This window comes from Pempheris klunzingeri, chromosome 3, assembly GCF_042242105.1.
Source record: "Pempheris klunzingeri isolate RE-2024b chromosome 3, fPemKlu1.hap1, whole genome shotgun sequence".
In the NCBI taxonomy this organism is placed as follows: Eukaryota; Metazoa; Chordata; class Actinopteri; order Acropomatiformes; family Pempheridae; genus Pempheris; species Pempheris klunzingeri.
The window spans coordinates 3,231,803-3,250,600 of record NC_092014.1 but is presented as its reverse complement, the minus strand read 5'-3'; the positions used below and the strand labels follow the sequence as shown (position 1 = coordinate 3,250,600).

Below are 18,798 nucleotides of genomic sequence, written 5' to 3'. Positions count from 1 at the left end.
TCACTGACACACACACAAGCTTCAACCCCACCTGGACTCCCGGTTCCCGGACGCTGCACACAGCTGCCTGCCGCGCAGTAGCAGCGACCCGCCAAGACTTCCACCGGTCGGCTGGGACACTCATCGAACCGCCGGGAAGACTACACCAAGCAGGCGGACCGCTAGAGTCGCCCATTTTGAAGACATTTGCCGGAGTAAACTCTCTCCTGCTTGAATGGAAGCGGACGGTTTCGTGTCCCGGCGAGCGTCCGTGGAAACACCAGGCGTCGACAGCCGGGTCACAGGCGCTGCAGCCGAGGCGGAGTTCCGATGGCTGGGCGGCAGGCTCCTGGACACCACAGGGGGATTTATCGGGTCTCTTCCACCGAGGATGTCAGGGGAACAGGACTTTGCCCCGGTGTTGCATCGAGCGACTCCGGAGACCTCGACCACTGTCGAGCCAGAAGTAGACTATGAGGGACTGCCTCAGGGAGTAGCCACCAGCACACACATGCTGGCAGGAGCCGTGGCTGGAATCATGGAGCACTGCCTTATGTACCCCATCGACTGTGTCAAGGTATCAGAGCAAACTAACACCACACACCGCTTATTTTGTAGCATGCCCAGGCCCAGCTGGACGCAGCCACTGGTTGCTTAAAACCTCGAGCTAACCGAGGCCCGATTATAAGCCTGAGCTCGACTACCGTTGGGCTACAAGCTAGCATAAGCTAACAGGGGTAACCTTGCTAACAGAGGTCAGTTAACTAACTAACGTTATCGAAATAGTGAAATAACGCAACACAAGGTGGTCATTGTGAAAATTAAAGCACCAGTGGATGTGTTTGTCTTAGTCAGGCTTTCATTTTGGCAGATAACTGTGAAATAAGATGCCTTCAGGTTTGACAGTTGCGTCTCGTCTCACTTAGCTAGCACGTTGACGTTACTTAATACTAGCCTGCTAGCTTCTTGGCTAACACGCTTCCATTATCGGACACATCTTTAACTTAAATAATAAATCTTATTTCGTCTCACCACATTATGTAACCCAACATTTCCTCTACACCTCTAGCTAATTCATTCGGATATAGCCACCGTGTTTCCTGTAAGTTTGATGTGGGCATTGCTATGTTATGTCTGTAAGTACAATGGTTATTGTAAACACATCAGCTGTTTGTAAAATACTGGGAGCAATAAGTGTAGATAACAAGGATTTAGCATTAGCAGTGTGTGTAACAGTGGAAGTGAAGGATGATCAGAGGTCCACAGTTAAACATATCATTTAGTGTGAAACTGCCAGAGGAGATCATGAGTTAAGTTTATTGTGAAAAGACAGAAGTAGTAGATGATTAACTTAATTCAGCTGGGTGGGTCATGAGGCACTAGGGCAATGGTGACTGATGATCCCCCCCCAGTGTGTCATCTTTACTTGTGTTATCATAACTGGATAATTTTATGGTTACTCAACCATATCAATCTATATTGAGGTAAAAACTTTGCTTAACAACAGTGGAGTAGACACAGTCGGGTTCATCCTGTTACTTTAAATTTATCACGCATCAAGAAAAGGGTTTTGGACTCTTCGGTGTTTTACTGCATAACTTAATGTGTGTGAAGAGAATCGTTATATAATGTGACAGCTGTGTCTGTGGGGTCCCTCTCTGACAGCTCTCTGAGTCTGGACCTTGACCTGTCTGTGCTCACAACTTATTCCACAGAGTTAAACATTGCATACTAATGCTAAGGAAGCGTTTGCATGCTCAGACGTTGAAAGATTATAAATTAATGGCATTCCAAGATTCAGTGCAGCGCTGAGGGCAAGAACATCTCAGGGAAAAAGTTTTGCTTACTTTTGTTGGTTTGTGTTTATTATTTCCTGTTGTACCAAATGGAAAATAACATTAATATCCGGTGCACCGATTGTTAAAACATTAGTATGAAGATAATCATGGCCACACAGACTGTACAGTATTTTTTTTTTTTTATGTTGATGCTCCAACACTGTTTACTGAGCCTGATGACAAGGTTAAATCTCCTCAGACCTTCACATATATTTATCTATATGATCCCAAAAACACAGAGTCTTTAAGCTGTTGGACTGACAGCAATAACCCCTCATGAATTAGAATAAAAAATGACTCCTCTATACGACCAACTGAACCACTCACATCAGCGTTGTTGTTGTTAAGTTGCTCGTGTTGTATCAGAAGTTAAAGAACAAACGATCCTCTGTGGTTCTCATTCAAAACAAATTCCTTGATGACTCGCTCCATCCAGACCATAAAAGTTTTTGGTGAAACAGCCCCTAGTCTGATCACCCTCTTGTTCATGAGAGCAGCTTCAATTGCAAATCATTGCATCAGAATTACATCATGTGCAGCAAAACATCTTATTAGGGTTCTTGGTGATTATTTTGACCTGTCAGGACTGAATTATAGCTACTTTTAATCCTCATTCACTATCTGTGTCGCACAGAACCCCTAAGTTTTGTTGACTAGCAGCACTTTTTTAGTAAAAATGCTTTTTGTATATAAACACATTGAATTATTGTTACATGCCATTTTATAATAAGCAGATATCTTCATTTTAATTGCATTCAAAGATTGTTTTTCATACTGATTATTTCACTTGATTGAGGATTGTTATTGTGGACAGTCAAGAGAAAGATCTTTGTATGTGGAAACAGCCCCTCAACCACAAGTGGCATCAGTTTCGTATTCTTTGAAAGTATTGAACAAAAAGTGAGGCAGCTTTAAAATCTCTGCCCTAAATCTGGCAGGAACTGAGGTTATGTAACTCCTGTCCCAACAAAAACCTACATGATTGAGTGTCTCATGCCCTTTTTAATTAGGCACCACGATCCTGAGGTTCATACAAACAAACAAGGAAATGTCATTTAAAATAAACTGTAGGTGTGACTGTAACTTTATAGAAGAGGTGAAACATTTTTCATGGTCTTTTTTTCTTCCTGCTTCTCTTTTTCATTCCTCCGGCGTCCCAGAAGCAGCAGGAGCAGGAGGAGGAGGAGGAGGAGGAAGTGCATTGCACACATTTTCTGGTCAAAAGTCTTTTTAGCTCGAAGTCATTACAGCAATATTTTGTAGGTGACTTCCTCTCCAGAGAATTCTCTATTTACACAATCTCAGTTCCTTTTTTGTTGTCATAGCAGGCCGACCAACATCTTAAGCTACTTCTTTATCTAGTTAATTCTCCACTAATTTCAGGCTCTGTTTCCTCATTGCTCTTTACAGAGTAACTCTGTTCTGTCGCACCTCTGGACAAATCCGACGGCGGCGTCAAAGCATACTGAACACACCCTGAGCAAGGAAGAACTTAACCCACTTCATGTTAGCAGAAGGATTTTAAGCTGGTGTTCAGTTGCGCTCTAAAAGCACTCCACCGAATTAGCATTGCACTCCTGTAGCATCGCTGCACTCACGATTGACAGTTTTAAAGAAAAAATAGTAAAAAATCAATGCAGCAGAACCAAATATATAGTTTTTTTTTTTGTTATTATTCTACACAGTCTGCTTCCTTGTCAAGCAGACTGGCGCCAACATTACCCACGATGCAACCCGATCGCCAGCACTTCAGTTGGTGATTGGTAAAACTCCATCAGTGGCGGACCACTTCCTGAACACTAATCTACAGCACATTACCAGTTTGAAACAATAAAGTCTGTATGTTTAAAACTGGTGATGAAGCAGACACATGCATGTTCTTCTAACTGTTTAGCTAACAAAGCACAATGTAATGTGGCTCTTACGTAAAACGTGGGTGTGAGAATAATGTGTAAATGATCAAAACAATGACGAATTTTCATCTAGCTTTGTACTGTGTAAAAGTCTACGGCACCATGTTGTCTTGTAATTAGAGGAAAATGAAACCTATCTAGTGACGCCAACAGGAGGAATGTTAAAGAGAAGGGTGAATAAGACATGTGGCTTAAAGATAAAAATAAAACATTCGCACTGTCCTTGTAATGCCACTGACCCGAGGAATGGAATCTGGTGTTTCACTCACTAGATTTGCAATACCGACTTGACCGCAGAGCTCCCCGTATTAAATTACAGAGTTATTCCTTTCATTATTCCGTCCAATCAAATCGAGGACGGTTTGTTGCTAAGCCAGGTCCGAGCCACCTGCACTGAAGCTGCCAGGTTGAAGATTAGTCCCCCAGAGATCATTGTTTTTTGTCCTAGAGATTATTGTCAGTCAGCCTACAGGCCAAAAGCAGATATAAATGGACACAGAGAACATCCAGCATGCAGTAAGTGAAATAATAGATGGAAGAAGTTTGCAATGTGTCTGATGAAAACAAGTGTTGTTCACATTCGTTCTACCTACATTTAACATGCCCTCCTTCGCGGCCCCATAATAATGAGTGATACATAACGCCACATGTCACATGAGTGAGTCAGTGGCTCCGTAATCTTCCTCATGGTTTTTATTTCTCAACAAATGCAGCTTCAAAATAGCACCAGCCATCTTGTTTGCGGTCAAGCTTCAACGTCTGTACTTTCCCCAGAAGCCAAATGAGGTACATGTTACGATAATCACTCTCTGGCATCATGTCAGCATCCATAGACTGGTTTTTTTTTTTTCCTCCCCCCCCTGTTGGCTTTATTCATTTTCCTCCCAGTGAGAAAGTGCCATGAACACAAAGCCCTCTGTATTGTTTTGTTCACTGACACCTGATTCTGCCTTTGGACCAACCGTCTGGCTCTTTCTCAGTCTTGGATTGGGTAAAGAAAAACCAGACTTGAATACACTGGATGACTGAGCACATTCCATGTGAGTTACCATTTCCCAGAAGCCATGAGCGGGAGTGTCCATGTTAAGCCCTCAGGAGGCAGCAGCGCTCCCCCTCCTGCTGTAAATATTTACCCCTGAGGGGAGGGAGTAGGCAGGGGCAATTCACTTATTACACATTCGGAAAAGTTTGAGGATTGCGCCATCTCGGTTCAGGCTTTTGAAACCGTGTCCACTGTTCTGTTCTCCTGCTTTTATTCACCCATGCACATTAACAAACAGCACCGCTTATCAGGCCGATGAACTCGGCCTGTCCACTTATTTGGTTTTCCTCACTGCGTGCAGCTAGTTGCCCTCCGTCGTGGTTTGTGGTCGGGAACTTCGCTGCAGTCGTTTCTGTTGTAGTTTGAAGTGGAGGCAGAGCCATAAACTACTTTAAGTTAACAAGTCGGTGTGATTTCTTGCAAAGAGAGAGTGTAGACACCGTGGGGACACAAACACACACGGGATTAAAGTGATAGGAGTCACATTTGTCTTAAACAGGACATTTTAGAGCTGAGAGCAGACAGATCCTGTCCTGAGGCTTCTACAAAGTGCAAATCCTTGTCGTGCTTGGTTTCCTACGCATTTTTTCTTTGAGTACGCCTGTAAAATCTACCATATAAATATCACAGCATCTTGTGATTAAAACCGGAGCGTACGTAATCACAAGTTAGTGTTTTAATTAACAATTCTACCTTTGTTTGCACAGAAGAAACCCCATTTTTTATTTCCATCAATCCTTTTTTGTTTTCTGTCCTGCGTTACTTTTAAACTTTCCTTTACAAACAAAGAAATCCTTTGTTCTCTACAGTGAGGAATTATGACAAAGAACCCTGCCGACTATCTGTGAAAGTAATTTGAATTAATAACTCGTCCATTAACGCGTCTGTGTTTTCTTCCTCTCACCTCAGACTCGCATGCAGAGCTTGCATCCCGAGCCCGGAGCGCGCTACAGGAACGTGATGGACGCCCTGCGGCAGATTGTGCGGACCGAGGGTCTGTGGCGGCCAATCAGAGGTGTGAACGTGCTGGCGGTGGGGGCGGGGCCTGCCCACGCTCTCTACTTTGCCTGCTACGAGAAGATCAAGTTCTCGCTCAGTGACGCCATTCACCCTGGAGCCAACAGCCACTTTGCTAACGGTAACCGACACACACACACAGACCTAAATGAAAATGTGCTTTTCATTCATGATGCCAAATTTTACAGTGTATGTGTCAACAATTGTGAGCCCATAGAAAATGAATAGAAAGAGAGGGAGAATTGAATAGAAGGGAGCTAAAGGATGAAAATACCTACAGATGATAGAAAGTTACAACTACTTGTAACCATGTTGGGTGTGGTTTAGTGTTATTTTGGCTTTGGACAGTAGATCAACACTTCATTTTAAGCCACATGCTTCAAATACAAATGTCAGAGATGGAGGAAACTTGAGGCTTTAACTTCCTCTTCGCTGCTTTCCCGGTTCTGCAGGAGTGGCGGGCTGCATGGCCACAGTGCTGCACGACGCCGTCATGAACCCAGCCGAAGGTAAAACCTCTCAGCTCACCTGACTCTCACACACACACACACACACACACACACACACACACACACACACACACACACACACGCTGTACGAAGACTTTCTAACGGTCTATTTATAGAGGCTCATCACAGGAAATCCCGCTGATGGGTTCTTCTCCTGTCAGGACACTTGGTGGTGCTGCAGACTCAGCTGTGTTACTGCAGAGCTGTGGTTAACTTTTGTATTTAGCATCATCGGATTTAAGATTTACAGACTTGTTCACACTGTTTGAACATAATAATTAAATCTTCTGGCCCACAGCTGCCTTCTAGCTATGGGTCCTTTTTTAAATAAAAGTCTGAAATTAACTAATAAAAGGTCTTAAAAAGTATTTAATAATCTTAAATTCTGTTTGGGAACATCTCAAATATTTATTTATTGAATGTTGTGGTCTAAAATCCACTCCAAGAAGAAAAAGTGAGCATTTAAACTCAATCAAAAATCAATCATCCTGTTACAGTTCGGCCTCATTGAACACATAACCACTCCGACTGTGAGAAAGCTGCACTGATTGATAGCATTAAAAAACACATTAAAATACAGCAAATGCTCTTTAACTCAACCAGTTTTTGTCCTGTCACTGTTCTTATACTATTGATCAGACAGCATATGTATTTGTTTGACTATATTTTTATATTTGATGTTTATTTTTAAAGCAAAATTGCCTATAAATTTCCTTGAATGGTGAATTTAAAAAGTCTTAAATTCAACTTGTTAAAACATGTAGATGCATGAAGATCTTTCTACAATTTAATAGATAATAGAAGGACAGATAATGTGACTAGCAGCACATGTGATCAGGGCTGTGATTAACCAACTTAACATGCTGTTAAATCTTGGATGTTAAAGCATGACACTGTTGATTATTTGCTAATTTGTTGTTCGATTGATGACTAATTATTTTCAGTTCATTTGTGGAACTTAAGCACCACATATTCAACCCTCTGTTGTCGTTAGCTCCTTTTCCACCGCAGGAACTTTTCTCATTGACCCGGGATTTTGAAAAACCTCGGCGCGTTTTCCACCAAAATTACCCTGGGGACAAAACTTTCCCCTGAAAAGCTCCTAGTAGTGAGGAGGAACTTTTCAGATTACCCAGAATTCTTGAGGGGCGGGGCTGTGTGCTGATTGGTCGAACACACTTGCAGCGTTCCGCTCTTCTGTTGTTTAAGCCAGTGTGGCTGCAAACTTGTTTATTTAATTTCTACGAGCTTCAGTTCGTTTTGTGTTTTTGATCAGTTATATTATATGACCATTATAACAGGGGGGTGTCCCGCCCCCCAGCGGCACCACGGTCTACATGGTGGCGTGTTTACAATTCTCCTCTGCTCTCTGTATCGCGCTACGAGAAGTGGACTGACGACGAAGTCCAGGCTCTTTTGAGGGTATTTGCTGAGGGAGAAATTCAGCGGGACGACCAAGTCTGTGGGAGAATAGCCGACAAGCTGGCGGAGCTAAATGTAGGACACATGCCGAAACTGATTCATGAAAAGTTGAAGCTGAAGGACCATAACAGTCGCAGTGGGTCCTGATCTGAATAAATGTTCCTGAACTTTGAGGTGCGGTGGAAACGCAAACCACACAGATTACCAGGGATTCTTTTATCCAGGTAAATAAGTTCCTGGTAATAAAAGTTCCTGGAAATGTTGGTGGAAGAGGGGCTATTGATTGTGCTATGAAAGGTGTTTTTGAGGCAGAGGTTACACTCCATCCTTCCTTTCTAGTGTTCCTTCCTCATTTTCAGTCATGTAAATGATCTTCCTGGCAGTTTTCTTTATACTCTCCCTGCCCTCCCCTGTTTTTCACCTTCAGTTGTGAAACAGCGAATGCAGATGTTCAACTCTCCGTACCGCGGCGTGCTTGACTGTATGGGCTCGCTTTTGAGGCGCGAGGGCCCAGCCGCTTTCTACCGCAGCTACACCACCCAGCTGACCATGAACGTGCCCTTCCAGGCGCTCCACTTCATGACCTACGAGTACCTCCAGGAGCTCCTCAACCCCCACAGACAGTACAACCCCTCCTCCCACGTTGTGTCCGGCGCGCTGGCCGGAGCCCTGGCCGCCGCCGTCACCACGCCCCTTGACGTCTGTAAGACCCTCCTCAACACGCAGGAGGCTCAGGCCATTCATGTGATCCAGGCTCAGTCTGCGACGGCGGCCGGAGCGGTTGGAGCAGCCACCGCCTCGGCCCCCGGCAGCCGCCACATCTCCGGTCTGGGCGAGGCTTTTCGGACGGTGTACAGGATGGGAGGCATGCCGGCCTTCTTCAAAGGCGTCCAAGCTCGGGTCATCTACCAGATGCCCTCCACAGCCATCAGCTGGTCCGTCTACGAGTTCTTCAAATACATCATCACCAAGCGGCAGCATGAGAGGATGCTGCGTGGAGACCGTGATGGAGACAAATAGACAGCGGGCAGCAGGATTGGGTATCAGCAACACAAAGGTTTATTGCCCCGTACTGATCACCGTCATCGGTATTGATTTCTAAACATCTGAAGGTTCGAAAAGCTCTAGAACTTTAGATTCTTTGAGCAAGAAGTCAACTTTTATTTTGTTTACTGAGATCACTGAAGCACGTGCGGTCTGATCTAGTTCATAGCAGGTGAGGACACGTACAGCTGTTATTTTGAAAACATCATTATTAGATGTGGGCTTGACGATACGTCTCCTAAGTTAAGAGAAGGGCCTCGAAACGGCCAACAGGAAGTCGGCTCCACTACGTTCTGACGCTTTAACTAGTTTTCATTTTAGTGTCCAATTCGACAAACTCCTTTTGGCTTTCAAAATACTAAATATTTATGGACTTTATTTATTAAAGAACAGTCAAGAGACCAAGAGATGCTCTCTTCCCCTGAACCACCTACAGTGCAGTTAGTGGTTAGAGAGTTCAGTTTTGGCCCTGAACTCAAGTACATTGGATTACAAAAAAAAAAAAAAAAAAACTTGAACTCTAAAGTTAAAGTGCTGACTCTGAGCTGTCATTTGAGGGTGTTTACATTCACTTCCAATGAACTGTGTAGAAATTGTATTTTTTTAAACATACCCCCACCCCCTCCCCAAAAGGATGAAAGGGGCTTAAAGTCCTGAAGTACTGATGGGGAAAATGCTCAAATACCCTTAAAGCTGAAAGTCAGCACTTTAACCTCATAGTTACGATCCGGTGTGTTTGAGTGCAGAGCCAAAACAAAACTGTATCTCTATCCAAGTACTTAAGAGCTGCACTGTGAAGCAGGTTAACCCCCCCACACCCTCTCTCTCCCTCTCTCTCTCTCTCTGAACTGCACATGTTGCACTTCTGGAAAGTATTACTACCGCCTTCTGACCACAGGGGGGCGCACAGCTCTACCGTTAAATGAAACAGTAGAAGAACAACTGGAGGTTACAGAATCAGCAATACCGTATTCAGTTTGTCGTCACCGAAACAAGGAATTTCATGGAATTTCTCAAATCCCTCTGACATTTGGGCGACGCACAGCCTTGTAGGTCAGACTGAGTTTTGGATTGAAAATACTCAAGTATGAGTGTGTGAGTGTGTGTGTGTGAGTGTGTGTGAACGACTGAATGAGTGGATATTCAGAGCTCAGCAGTGACTTTTTTTTTTTTTTTTTTTTTTGCTGGTTGGCATCAGACCACAGTAAGATTTCTTTTAAGGACGACATGAGGGAGAGGTTTTTTTTTTTTTGCTTGAACAGTCTCATGTTGTCGCTTGAGTATCTTTGCACCCAAAGTGCTGTCAGATCAGATCCACGAGCACGTTTTGAAGGATGCAGAGTCTTCAAGCCTTTCAGAGTGGCTTACACATTACTGATAAACTTGCAGACTGACGCTGGAAAAATTAGATTTTTAGCTCTAAATCCGCATGTTGGTCACGTGGAAGATGCCACATACTGGCATGTGAAACATTCAGTGCAGCAACAATTATGTTACAGCTGTTTATTTTTTTTGTTTTTAATTTAATGAAAGCGTCCTTAGTTAATTAAATGTAAACACAGAAGTGTTTATTTACTAGCTTTTTCATTTTCCACCATAGTGCAGATGAAGAGTTTTGGAACAAGAGTCTATCAGCAGTGTTCACCAGAGACAATCACTCTGTTTAGTTTTTAGGTGTTTGGTTTGTTTTGTTTTTTTTAAACTGCACAGTATCCTTGCACTTAATATCACCTTTATCACTATCAGGACAAAGGAATAAGTTTGACTTTAAAATGAGTACAGATTAAAGTAAAATTACTTCTACACTTGCCTTCAGTTAGCCGCCGTACATCCAACGCACAACTCCTATCTAGAGATCGTCAGACAGAGATGTAACATTGTGTTTTGAAGCCATAAAACAGGATGAAATTGTACATAATATATATAAATATGGACAAATATAGATAAACCCAAATTATCTAACCAGCTAAGTTTTTACGCTAACCCATATGTTGAATTATACAAATATGAAACTGCAAGAGTTTCATCAAGACTGCGCTGTAAAACAATCCAGGTTTTTGTAGAAAGCGCACAAAATCCTCAGAGCCGAAGGTAGCAACCAAGGAAAACCTGGATTCTTTTAAATTCAGACAGACCATATGTGTGAGGAAAACAAAAAGAATATTTAAGAATGATTGTAGAAACGTTCCTCACGTGAAGCCAAGTTTTAAGATTGGGAAACCAAAGACTGAGAGCAATAGAGGGGGGGGGACGCAGGAGAGGAACCGGTGGTTTGTCAGATGACGACACTAATGTGAAATGCTTGAACACTGTTTGAAAGCGGCACCTGTATTTTGTGAATTGTAAATAAACTCGCTAAGGCAGCTCCTCGCAGAAGCAGGGTCTTCTCTTGGTGCTGGCTCTCCAAGCGCTGAGAGAACTTCACTTTGTCTTCTTGTCTTACTTCCTTTCTTCTCAACAGACTTCAGTCTTCAAATTAGTAACTTTTCTTTTTTTGTTGTGTCAAGGGCCCTCTTGATTTTGTTGTAAACTCCCAGTTTATTATGTTATTCCTTTTGTATTTACATATGATTTGCTCCCCATGAAGAAGCTTGCTACGACACAGGACACATCGGCTGGTTGACTGACGACAGTTCTGACAAATGATCAATATATTTATTATGCAAAAATGCCAAAACATTACCCAGCCACAGCTTTTAAACTGTGAAGATTCACATCATCTTATGTGATTAATAGTTTGAATGTCTTAAAATCAGTTTTAAGATGTTTCCTTTGGTGTCCAGTGAACTAGTTTCATTATTTTATGGAAACTAAAATTGCACTTTTTTTGCCGCCATACTTATTTATATTATAAACCTGATTTACCAAACCTTTTTATCCATCTAAAACAAAACATCAGGGTTGAGAATTGTTAAATGTGAACACTATTACACGTCTGGTACTGTAGTCTGCACCAAAGGACCGTTGAGGTTGGACGCAAAGCTCCAGTAGCAGCCTGTGCCAGTTCAGTGCAGCTGTGATAACTAACCAGCAGGAGTCACTAACGCAGAGACGACCTCCACTGGACACTAACACACGTCATGATGGCGAGCTGGGATATCAAGGGACCGCTCCAAAGATAAGACTCCCAGTAAAAACGATTAGGATTTACACTAGCGGATGTCACTGATAGTATTAGCTTATTAATTAACTATTAGTAGTAGTTGTGTGTTTGTTTGAGGCAGGAAGCATGTCGATGGATACCAAGGCCAAGATATTTGTTTTTTTAAATTTTAATACTATTTCTTAAACAGTAACTAAATTAATAAGTTTAATTAATTTTGATAAATGATCAGTGGTTTAATGCATTTGTCAAGTAAAGATTTGTAGATTCTGTTTTGTATAATTGTAGATTGAATATCTTGTGGACAAGTTGCTCAATTTAAAAAAAAAAAAAAAAAAAAAAAAAAAAAAAAAAAAAAAGCTAGTCTGAGATGTCACCTTCAGGTTTGAGCTCCTGTGGTGGGAAATTTCAACATTTTAGACCAAATTAATGATAAATCAGTGGCTAATTAATTTAAAAAAAAATTATAATTCAAGATGATAACACAGAAAAACATTTGTTTTGTCTCTCTAACAGCAAAAAGACTCAGCAGACTTATCGGACTAAAGGTTATGTTCTGGACACAATGAGTTATTCTGTAATCACAAAGTCTGTCTTAACATTTGCAGATCCCGGCACAGCAAACAACAACCGTGCTGACGTTATTCATGGCTGCAGAAGAATTGCTCAACGGTGGCACATTAACAAAAAGCTCTGGTTGAGATGAGAAAATAATCATTTGGCGTCCCCTCAGGGCTTCCGTAGGTGATCTTGCTTTTGCAGTTTTCTGTTGAGATTAAGCTTCCAGGCTGCCTGGTTGGACGCTGACTGGCAGGCAGGCCTCCACACAGGCCTCCACACAGGCCTCCACATAGGCAGGCTGACAGAAAGCAGCGCCTCCACCTCCCCTCTGCAGCAGATCCTGTTTCACTTGAGACCCCGTGTTTGTTGTCGTTCCCTGCGGCCTACAAGCTGAAATGTTGTCTTTCATGTCTCGTCTAACCTTACCCCCCCTGCCACCCCTTTCCTCCCTCTGTTGTTCTTTCTTCAGCGCCGGTGCTCTGAAACGTAAGGCGATCCATTTAGTCGGACAGGAAGGTCTTGGCAAGTGAGGTCAGGTCCTTGTCTGGAGGGCGCATGGCGGCAGGTCTGGTCAGAGCCAAGGTCAACATCAGGCGTGTGTGTAGATGAGATACAAAGACAAATGAGGTGACAGACACCCAGCTCACATTCTGCACATCCCTCTAACAGTTATCCAGAGAGTATATACGCGTATGTTTAGCTGGAAAAGGCAGAAGAAGAAGATTCTGACCTGCCTGTTGGTTTGATAAATGGTGCCTCCTTGGTGTTTAAATGTGCGATGAGTTTCTAATCTCTCCATCCGCTCCGCTCCGCCTGCGGGTCACACAAATACAGACGATGCCACACTTCATATAACTGTAAAGATGTGTATAAACGGCATTAATCATAATTTAGTTTAGCCGTATGGCGTGTCGCAGCATCTGTGCCTCCACCCGCCAGCATGTTTTACAGTCGGACCACTCCAGAGGAACACACCCTGAAAGCCACCGAGGATGATAAATGGTGTTCCTGTGCTGTGATGTATTACACTCCACAGACAGCATCCAGCTAGTACAGCTACTACAGTGCATCTTCTATTACACAACTGAATATGCATCTGTTTGGCCTTATATGAGAGTGCCACCAACTTCGCTCAAGTGTTTCACTTCTAACCTTTTTTTTTTGTAGACTTTTGATATTTCTGTTCTTTAGCATGAAGCCCTGTTTGCACAGGACCAGTATTACCAGGAGACTCTTAGTGTGGCGCATGTCTGCATTTTACTTGACTTTACTGACATTATTCTGTGGATATGATGTCAAGGCTCTGCCTAATATTGGTATCATGCTGTGTAGCAAGATTAACCCTTTCAAAGTTATGATAATATATTATAATTACTAACACAGACAAAACAGAAAACTTTGCAAATAAATACATAAACACAAACCCGAAATCAGGAAATGCAGATATTTAGTGTTAATACTGATATTTAATCAATCAATTTTCACACCTCTGTGCAGTGGAATTTTTTTACTTTACAAATTTTAAACATGGAAGATTTGCAGGGGAGTAAGATCACAGATGTCCTCCGTGATTATTACAAATCACTAAATGTCCCCTAATGATACTCCTCCCATGTGAATTAAACTACCTCTACTAGTAGGATGGTCTGTGGTTCACTGCTCGGTCCATCCAGCACCAAATATGCCCCCGATTACTGGCCGCATCATTATAATATGTCATGAGCCGTTCATGATCCCCAGAGGATGAATCCTGATGAATTTGACGTTTCCCCTGATCTTTCCTTGTCTTCCACCGACAAAGTCAACAAAGTAGCTTCACAAGATATATTAAAATGTAATTGTTCAGTTAGTATTTCTGACTCTCCAGAGGATGAACGCTTCTGAGTTTAATGTAGCAACACCCTCGTGACATTTTTGCCCATTTACTCACTTTCTTAGTTTAGTGTGCTCACAATCTAACATTCACTAACTAGTGCTAAAAACAATGTCATGACCTGATGGTCAATCATCTGATGACCATGAATATCTGCAAAACTTTATGGCAATTAATCTATTAATTGTGGAGATATTGTGTATTTACTAGTGCAGGAACATTTGACACGAGAATGGCGCCAGAAGAAAGGTTAATATATCACCACAGTCATTGCGGTTTATCCCGAGGGGAGCATGAATGTGCAATCCAGCCAACTGTTGTTGAGAAATAAGTAGAATTATGTAAAAAATACTCTTCTGATCTCTTCCGCAAACAACTTGCCAGCAACTGAACCAAAAAGTCGTCTGTCTGGTTTAAACGTTATTCTATGGCTCACTGCTCATACGGAAGATAAAAAAAACCGACCTTTCCTATGAGTTTGTATGAGGAAAACACACGTAGATGTTTATTTAGATAAGATGTGTCCTGATTCTTGGATGCATATAACTGTTTGCTCGTGAAAACCAGGTGTTGCAGATTTAAGCGTATACGTACGTAGCCTCAACAAACTGTGCAAACACAAAGTTCTTCGGTCTGTTGAAGCACGCATCTTCAGTTATAAAGATAAGGGATAGGGCGTGGCGTTCAAAGTCCAGGCACTCAGTTGAATGGTATTCAGCCATTAATCAGTATAATACATAAGTGAAATACACCAACGCTCCTCTGAGAGGCTTCATGTATGTATTAGCTCACGTTCACCAAAGGCCTTTTGTTCCTAACCACCCACTTGAGTGTTGGATTTCTGTGCCACACCCTGCCCCTGGATGAAGACCCAATTATTTCCCCTTAAAATATTAGTTCCCCCTCTTTTTTTTAGGATGTTTTAAACTCCTGCAGTTTACTCAAGTAAAACTATCTGAAGTGCATCTTTCTCCAGCCCTTCCGTGATCTTGCACCGTTGGTTGATCAGCTTCGTCAGCTTTGTTGTGAGCGTCTTGCTCAAGAGCGCCTGGATATCGGCTGCTGATGGAAGCGCTTCTCCTGCCCAGACTTTCCCAGCTGGTGCAGAATTAATGATTCTAATGATTTTTAGTGAGACACACACTGCAATTTATGTGTGTTATTGTAAACCGTGACAGTTTAGGATAAATCTCTGTGGGTAGCATTGGATAAACACTGTACACTCGTGTGTCTTCCCAGAAACATAACGTTTTTGACCCAGAAAGCCGCACCAGTGAATGGATAAATGTGGATCACAGGATAAATATTTAGATATCTCGGGCTGATGGACGAGCTGAAGCCGTGCTCTTGGCTGGGCTTCCTCCCGTCTCCCATCCCAGGACACGGGAACCCAGTTAAAAAGACATTTCCAAACATCCACGTCCATTGCAAAATCTGTTACGCTGACGTCAGCGAGCATTACATGTGAGCTGACTTAGAAGACACTGTGCAGTCTCTGAAGAGCACTTTACACTGAAGCTTGTAGGTGTCAAATTTTCAATTGGTGGATATCTCATTTAAGAAGCCAAACTCCCACAGGCTGCGATCCACTGAGATCAGTGCGGAGGAGTTTACGGTGATATTTAGCAGAGTTAAATTTGAACATTTATCAGTGTGTGCCACTGCTCTTGTGGATTCAGCTCGTCACACCGAGACTGTGTTCTGTTTTTGGACACCAACATTTGAAACAGTGAAGTTTTAATGGCATCACTGAAATCGGTAGACGAAGGAGATCTGCACACATTTAGTTTTTTGCACAGAGTTCATGTGTGGCGAACAAAGCATGCTGCACAGAGAGCTTGAAAGTCCAAAATGGAGGAAGCTGTTGTAGAATTGTTATGAGACTCCTGTCTCATAAATGTCTGCAAACCGCTCCTCTATTGTGGAGAAGTTTATACTGCTACACAACAGCTGTGGTTGTAATAAAAGTGGATGGTGTAATGTAGCTAATAAGCTGCGATAGCTCATTTTATTTTAACAGACATTATGACTAAATGTGTTTACGACTATGATGAGTAATTAGGAGACAGCACAGTTAACCAAAAACAAGATGGAGACTGAAATGATATTTAAAAAACAAAATAATTTTACTCCAGCAGTTTAGTTTCCTTTCGGCACTTTTTATTTCTGTTGTTCAAGAAGGCAAAGTTGTCATTATGGTACGTTGTTATTGTCAGTGCAGCTCTCAATTGTGTTTGTTCAGAAGAAATATTAAATGATAGCACGCAGTCTTACACAGAATAAGTCTGACTGAAATGTTCAGTATTATCTGATGACTATAAACAAATGTCAACAGTTTTCTTTGACTAAAAACTTAACTAAAACAGCCATGTGTGTGTTTTTCTTTTTTTAAAACTAAGATAAGACTAAAATGCCCAGACTCAAGTCAGCTAAAACCTGGCTTATAAACACAAAGTTAAACTTTAGAGGAAGAAAACCAACAATTCACCCGTGTTGAACAACTTTCCCTCACAATCACTGCGATTCCTGTGAGAAGATCTGATTTTGCTCAACACTGTGGAGACCAGATCATATGCATGCAAGCACACATTCCCGGTAGAGTACTTTATAATGGGAATGCCATGTTTCTACTGTTTACACAGTGTCACGATGAAAGAAGCTGCGTGCTGCTGCATACTCCTAAAATAACCAGGTTTATTAATATCACCAAGCAGCAAATCTGGCTCCAGGTGATATTTTGGCGTTGAACATTGTTCATATTGCTGGAGAGTGGGAGGAGAGGGTACCAGCAGCTGGTTTCTGCCCCAGGACCTTCCCTCAGGTTGTCCGACCATGAATACCAGAGCTGTAGTAGGATTATTAGTAGGGGTGAGGTAGTGGTGCTGCTAATAGTAGCTGTAGCTGTAGTAGCAGTAATAACACCGCCGTTGGGCCTCTGTTGTAAGTTCAGATCACTCTGCTATAAGCTGAAGTGTCTCTGTGTGTGAATGCAGCCTGTCCGGGCCTGTCAGTACTCAGCACCGCAGCCTGAGCGGCTCATTGATGGTCGTCTGATAGGCGGAGTGTTGCTCCTCGATGGCCAATCGTGAGAGCCGTGCCGGTGGAGGCGGCAGCAGCACATACAGGGCCTCCTGCAACAACATGTGGGTGTTGTGACAGAAACAGAGAGCGAGCCAAGAAACACTCTCCAAACTGGTAATGATACAAAAGACAAGATACATTAACACATGATGTTCAAGCAGTAGTGCCCACTGTCAGCGTAAAGTACTTTTTCTGCCTCTAAGAGCCATAAAGTAGATTTTAATAGAGCTATCTTGACATTGTAGGTTAAAGGGGACTAGCTAGTGATGCAGGAACTGAATGTAAACTGGTGAGTTTCTTTGTTTTAAATGACTTTGAATGGGTGTAACACCTTGGCAGTGATCTCTTAGAGCTTCTGCTCTGCATGGAAGTGGTGAAAACAGCAACGGTAGAAGAACTTGGATCTTATCCTTGTAGTAAAAACAGTAATACCACCTAGAAGTCCTCTGCTTCAAGTAAAAACCCTGCACCGGAAATGTTACGGGAGTAAAAGCAACAAAAGTATTCGCATCAAAATATACTTAAAGGTCTCATGTTGGGCTGATTTAGAATAAAATGTCCTCTAGTTATTGATGCATTCATGTTTTCACCACCTTTAATGTTGCAGCTGGTAAATGTGGAGCTATTTTTAATTACATATATTAATTCACATGCTGCTGGGGAGCTTGTGAGGCCCAGTAAATCCTCACTGTCATTGTTTATTCCTTGATTATATTTTGGATTGTTAATCTGAATCTGCTCGCTAGAAAGCAGTCAAACAAATGTAGTGGAGTAAAAAGTACAGTAATTGTACAATGACTGATGATTTGTGGCTCTTTAACAGACTAGTAAGCGTCGTGCTCTGGTGTTTTTATTCAGGGTTCAGATAAGTTAGGTTTAGATAAGATAAGATGAGTTTTGCTCAAACTGATTTACTTTACTGATACCTCTTTTTCACCTTAAAACAAACATGCTAAAAGACATAATCAGTATTTAAACAATATTGACAGCTGATCAGGAAGCTTTTTTTTAAATCCAAATCAAACTTTTCACACAACAGAAGCTCCAGATTTTATCTGTAAATGCCACTTATTTTGTAATAATTTGCAAATTGCACTTTGTATTATGAATGAGGGGAACAAGCTCTGTCGCGTTTAACCACATCAGTTGTGTGCGTAGTGCAAAATCCCAATAATTTTACTTTCACTGAGGCTCAATCTGCCTTCAGGGTGTGTGATGTGTGCAGCCGTTGGCCCAGAGGGACGGTTATTAACTGATATGGCTGCCGGTGTTGTAGAAATGTGACTGCTTCACGGACCAATAATGATTCAAAGTAGATGTAAAACACAGATGTGCATATAAGACACACACACACACACACACACGCACACACGCACACACACAGCTACTGTATACATGGTGATGACTGGTGTGTGT

General features: G+C 42.2%; 1 protein-coding gene across 1 annotated transcript; it reads left to right on the top strand.

Moving 5' to 3' along the window:
* The first annotated feature begins 63 nt into the window (after positions 1-63).
* On the top strand, positions 64-9,161 carry LOC139199438 (mitoferrin-2-like). Its single transcript, XM_070828510.1, has 4 exons — positions 64-556; positions 5,682-5,910; positions 6,242-6,298; positions 8,148-9,161. Exons 1-4 carry the CDS (start codon positions 215-217, stop codon positions 8,738-8,740), a joined length of 1,221 nt encoding a protein of 406 aa, XP_070684611.1. The 5' UTR covers positions 64-214; the 3' UTR covers positions 8,741-9,161.
* Positions 9,162-18,798: the final 9,637 nt, after the last annotated feature.

What these genes read in the sequence shown, in the direction of transcription:
- LOC139199438 (XM_070828510.1), top strand. Translation starts at nt 215, where the DNA reads ATGGAAGCGGACGGTTTCGTGTCCCGGCGAGCGTCCGTGGAAACACCA. An exon ending in ACCCCATCGACTGTGTCAAG is followed by an intron (nt 557 to 5,681) that starts GTATCAGAGCAA and finishes CTCTCACCTCAG; the next exon opens with ACTCGCATGCAGAGCTTGCA. An exon ending in CGTCATGAACCCAGCCGAAG is followed by an intron (nt 6,299 to 8,147) that starts GTAAAACCTCTC and finishes TTTCACCTTCAG; the next exon opens with TTGTGAAACAGCGAATGCAG.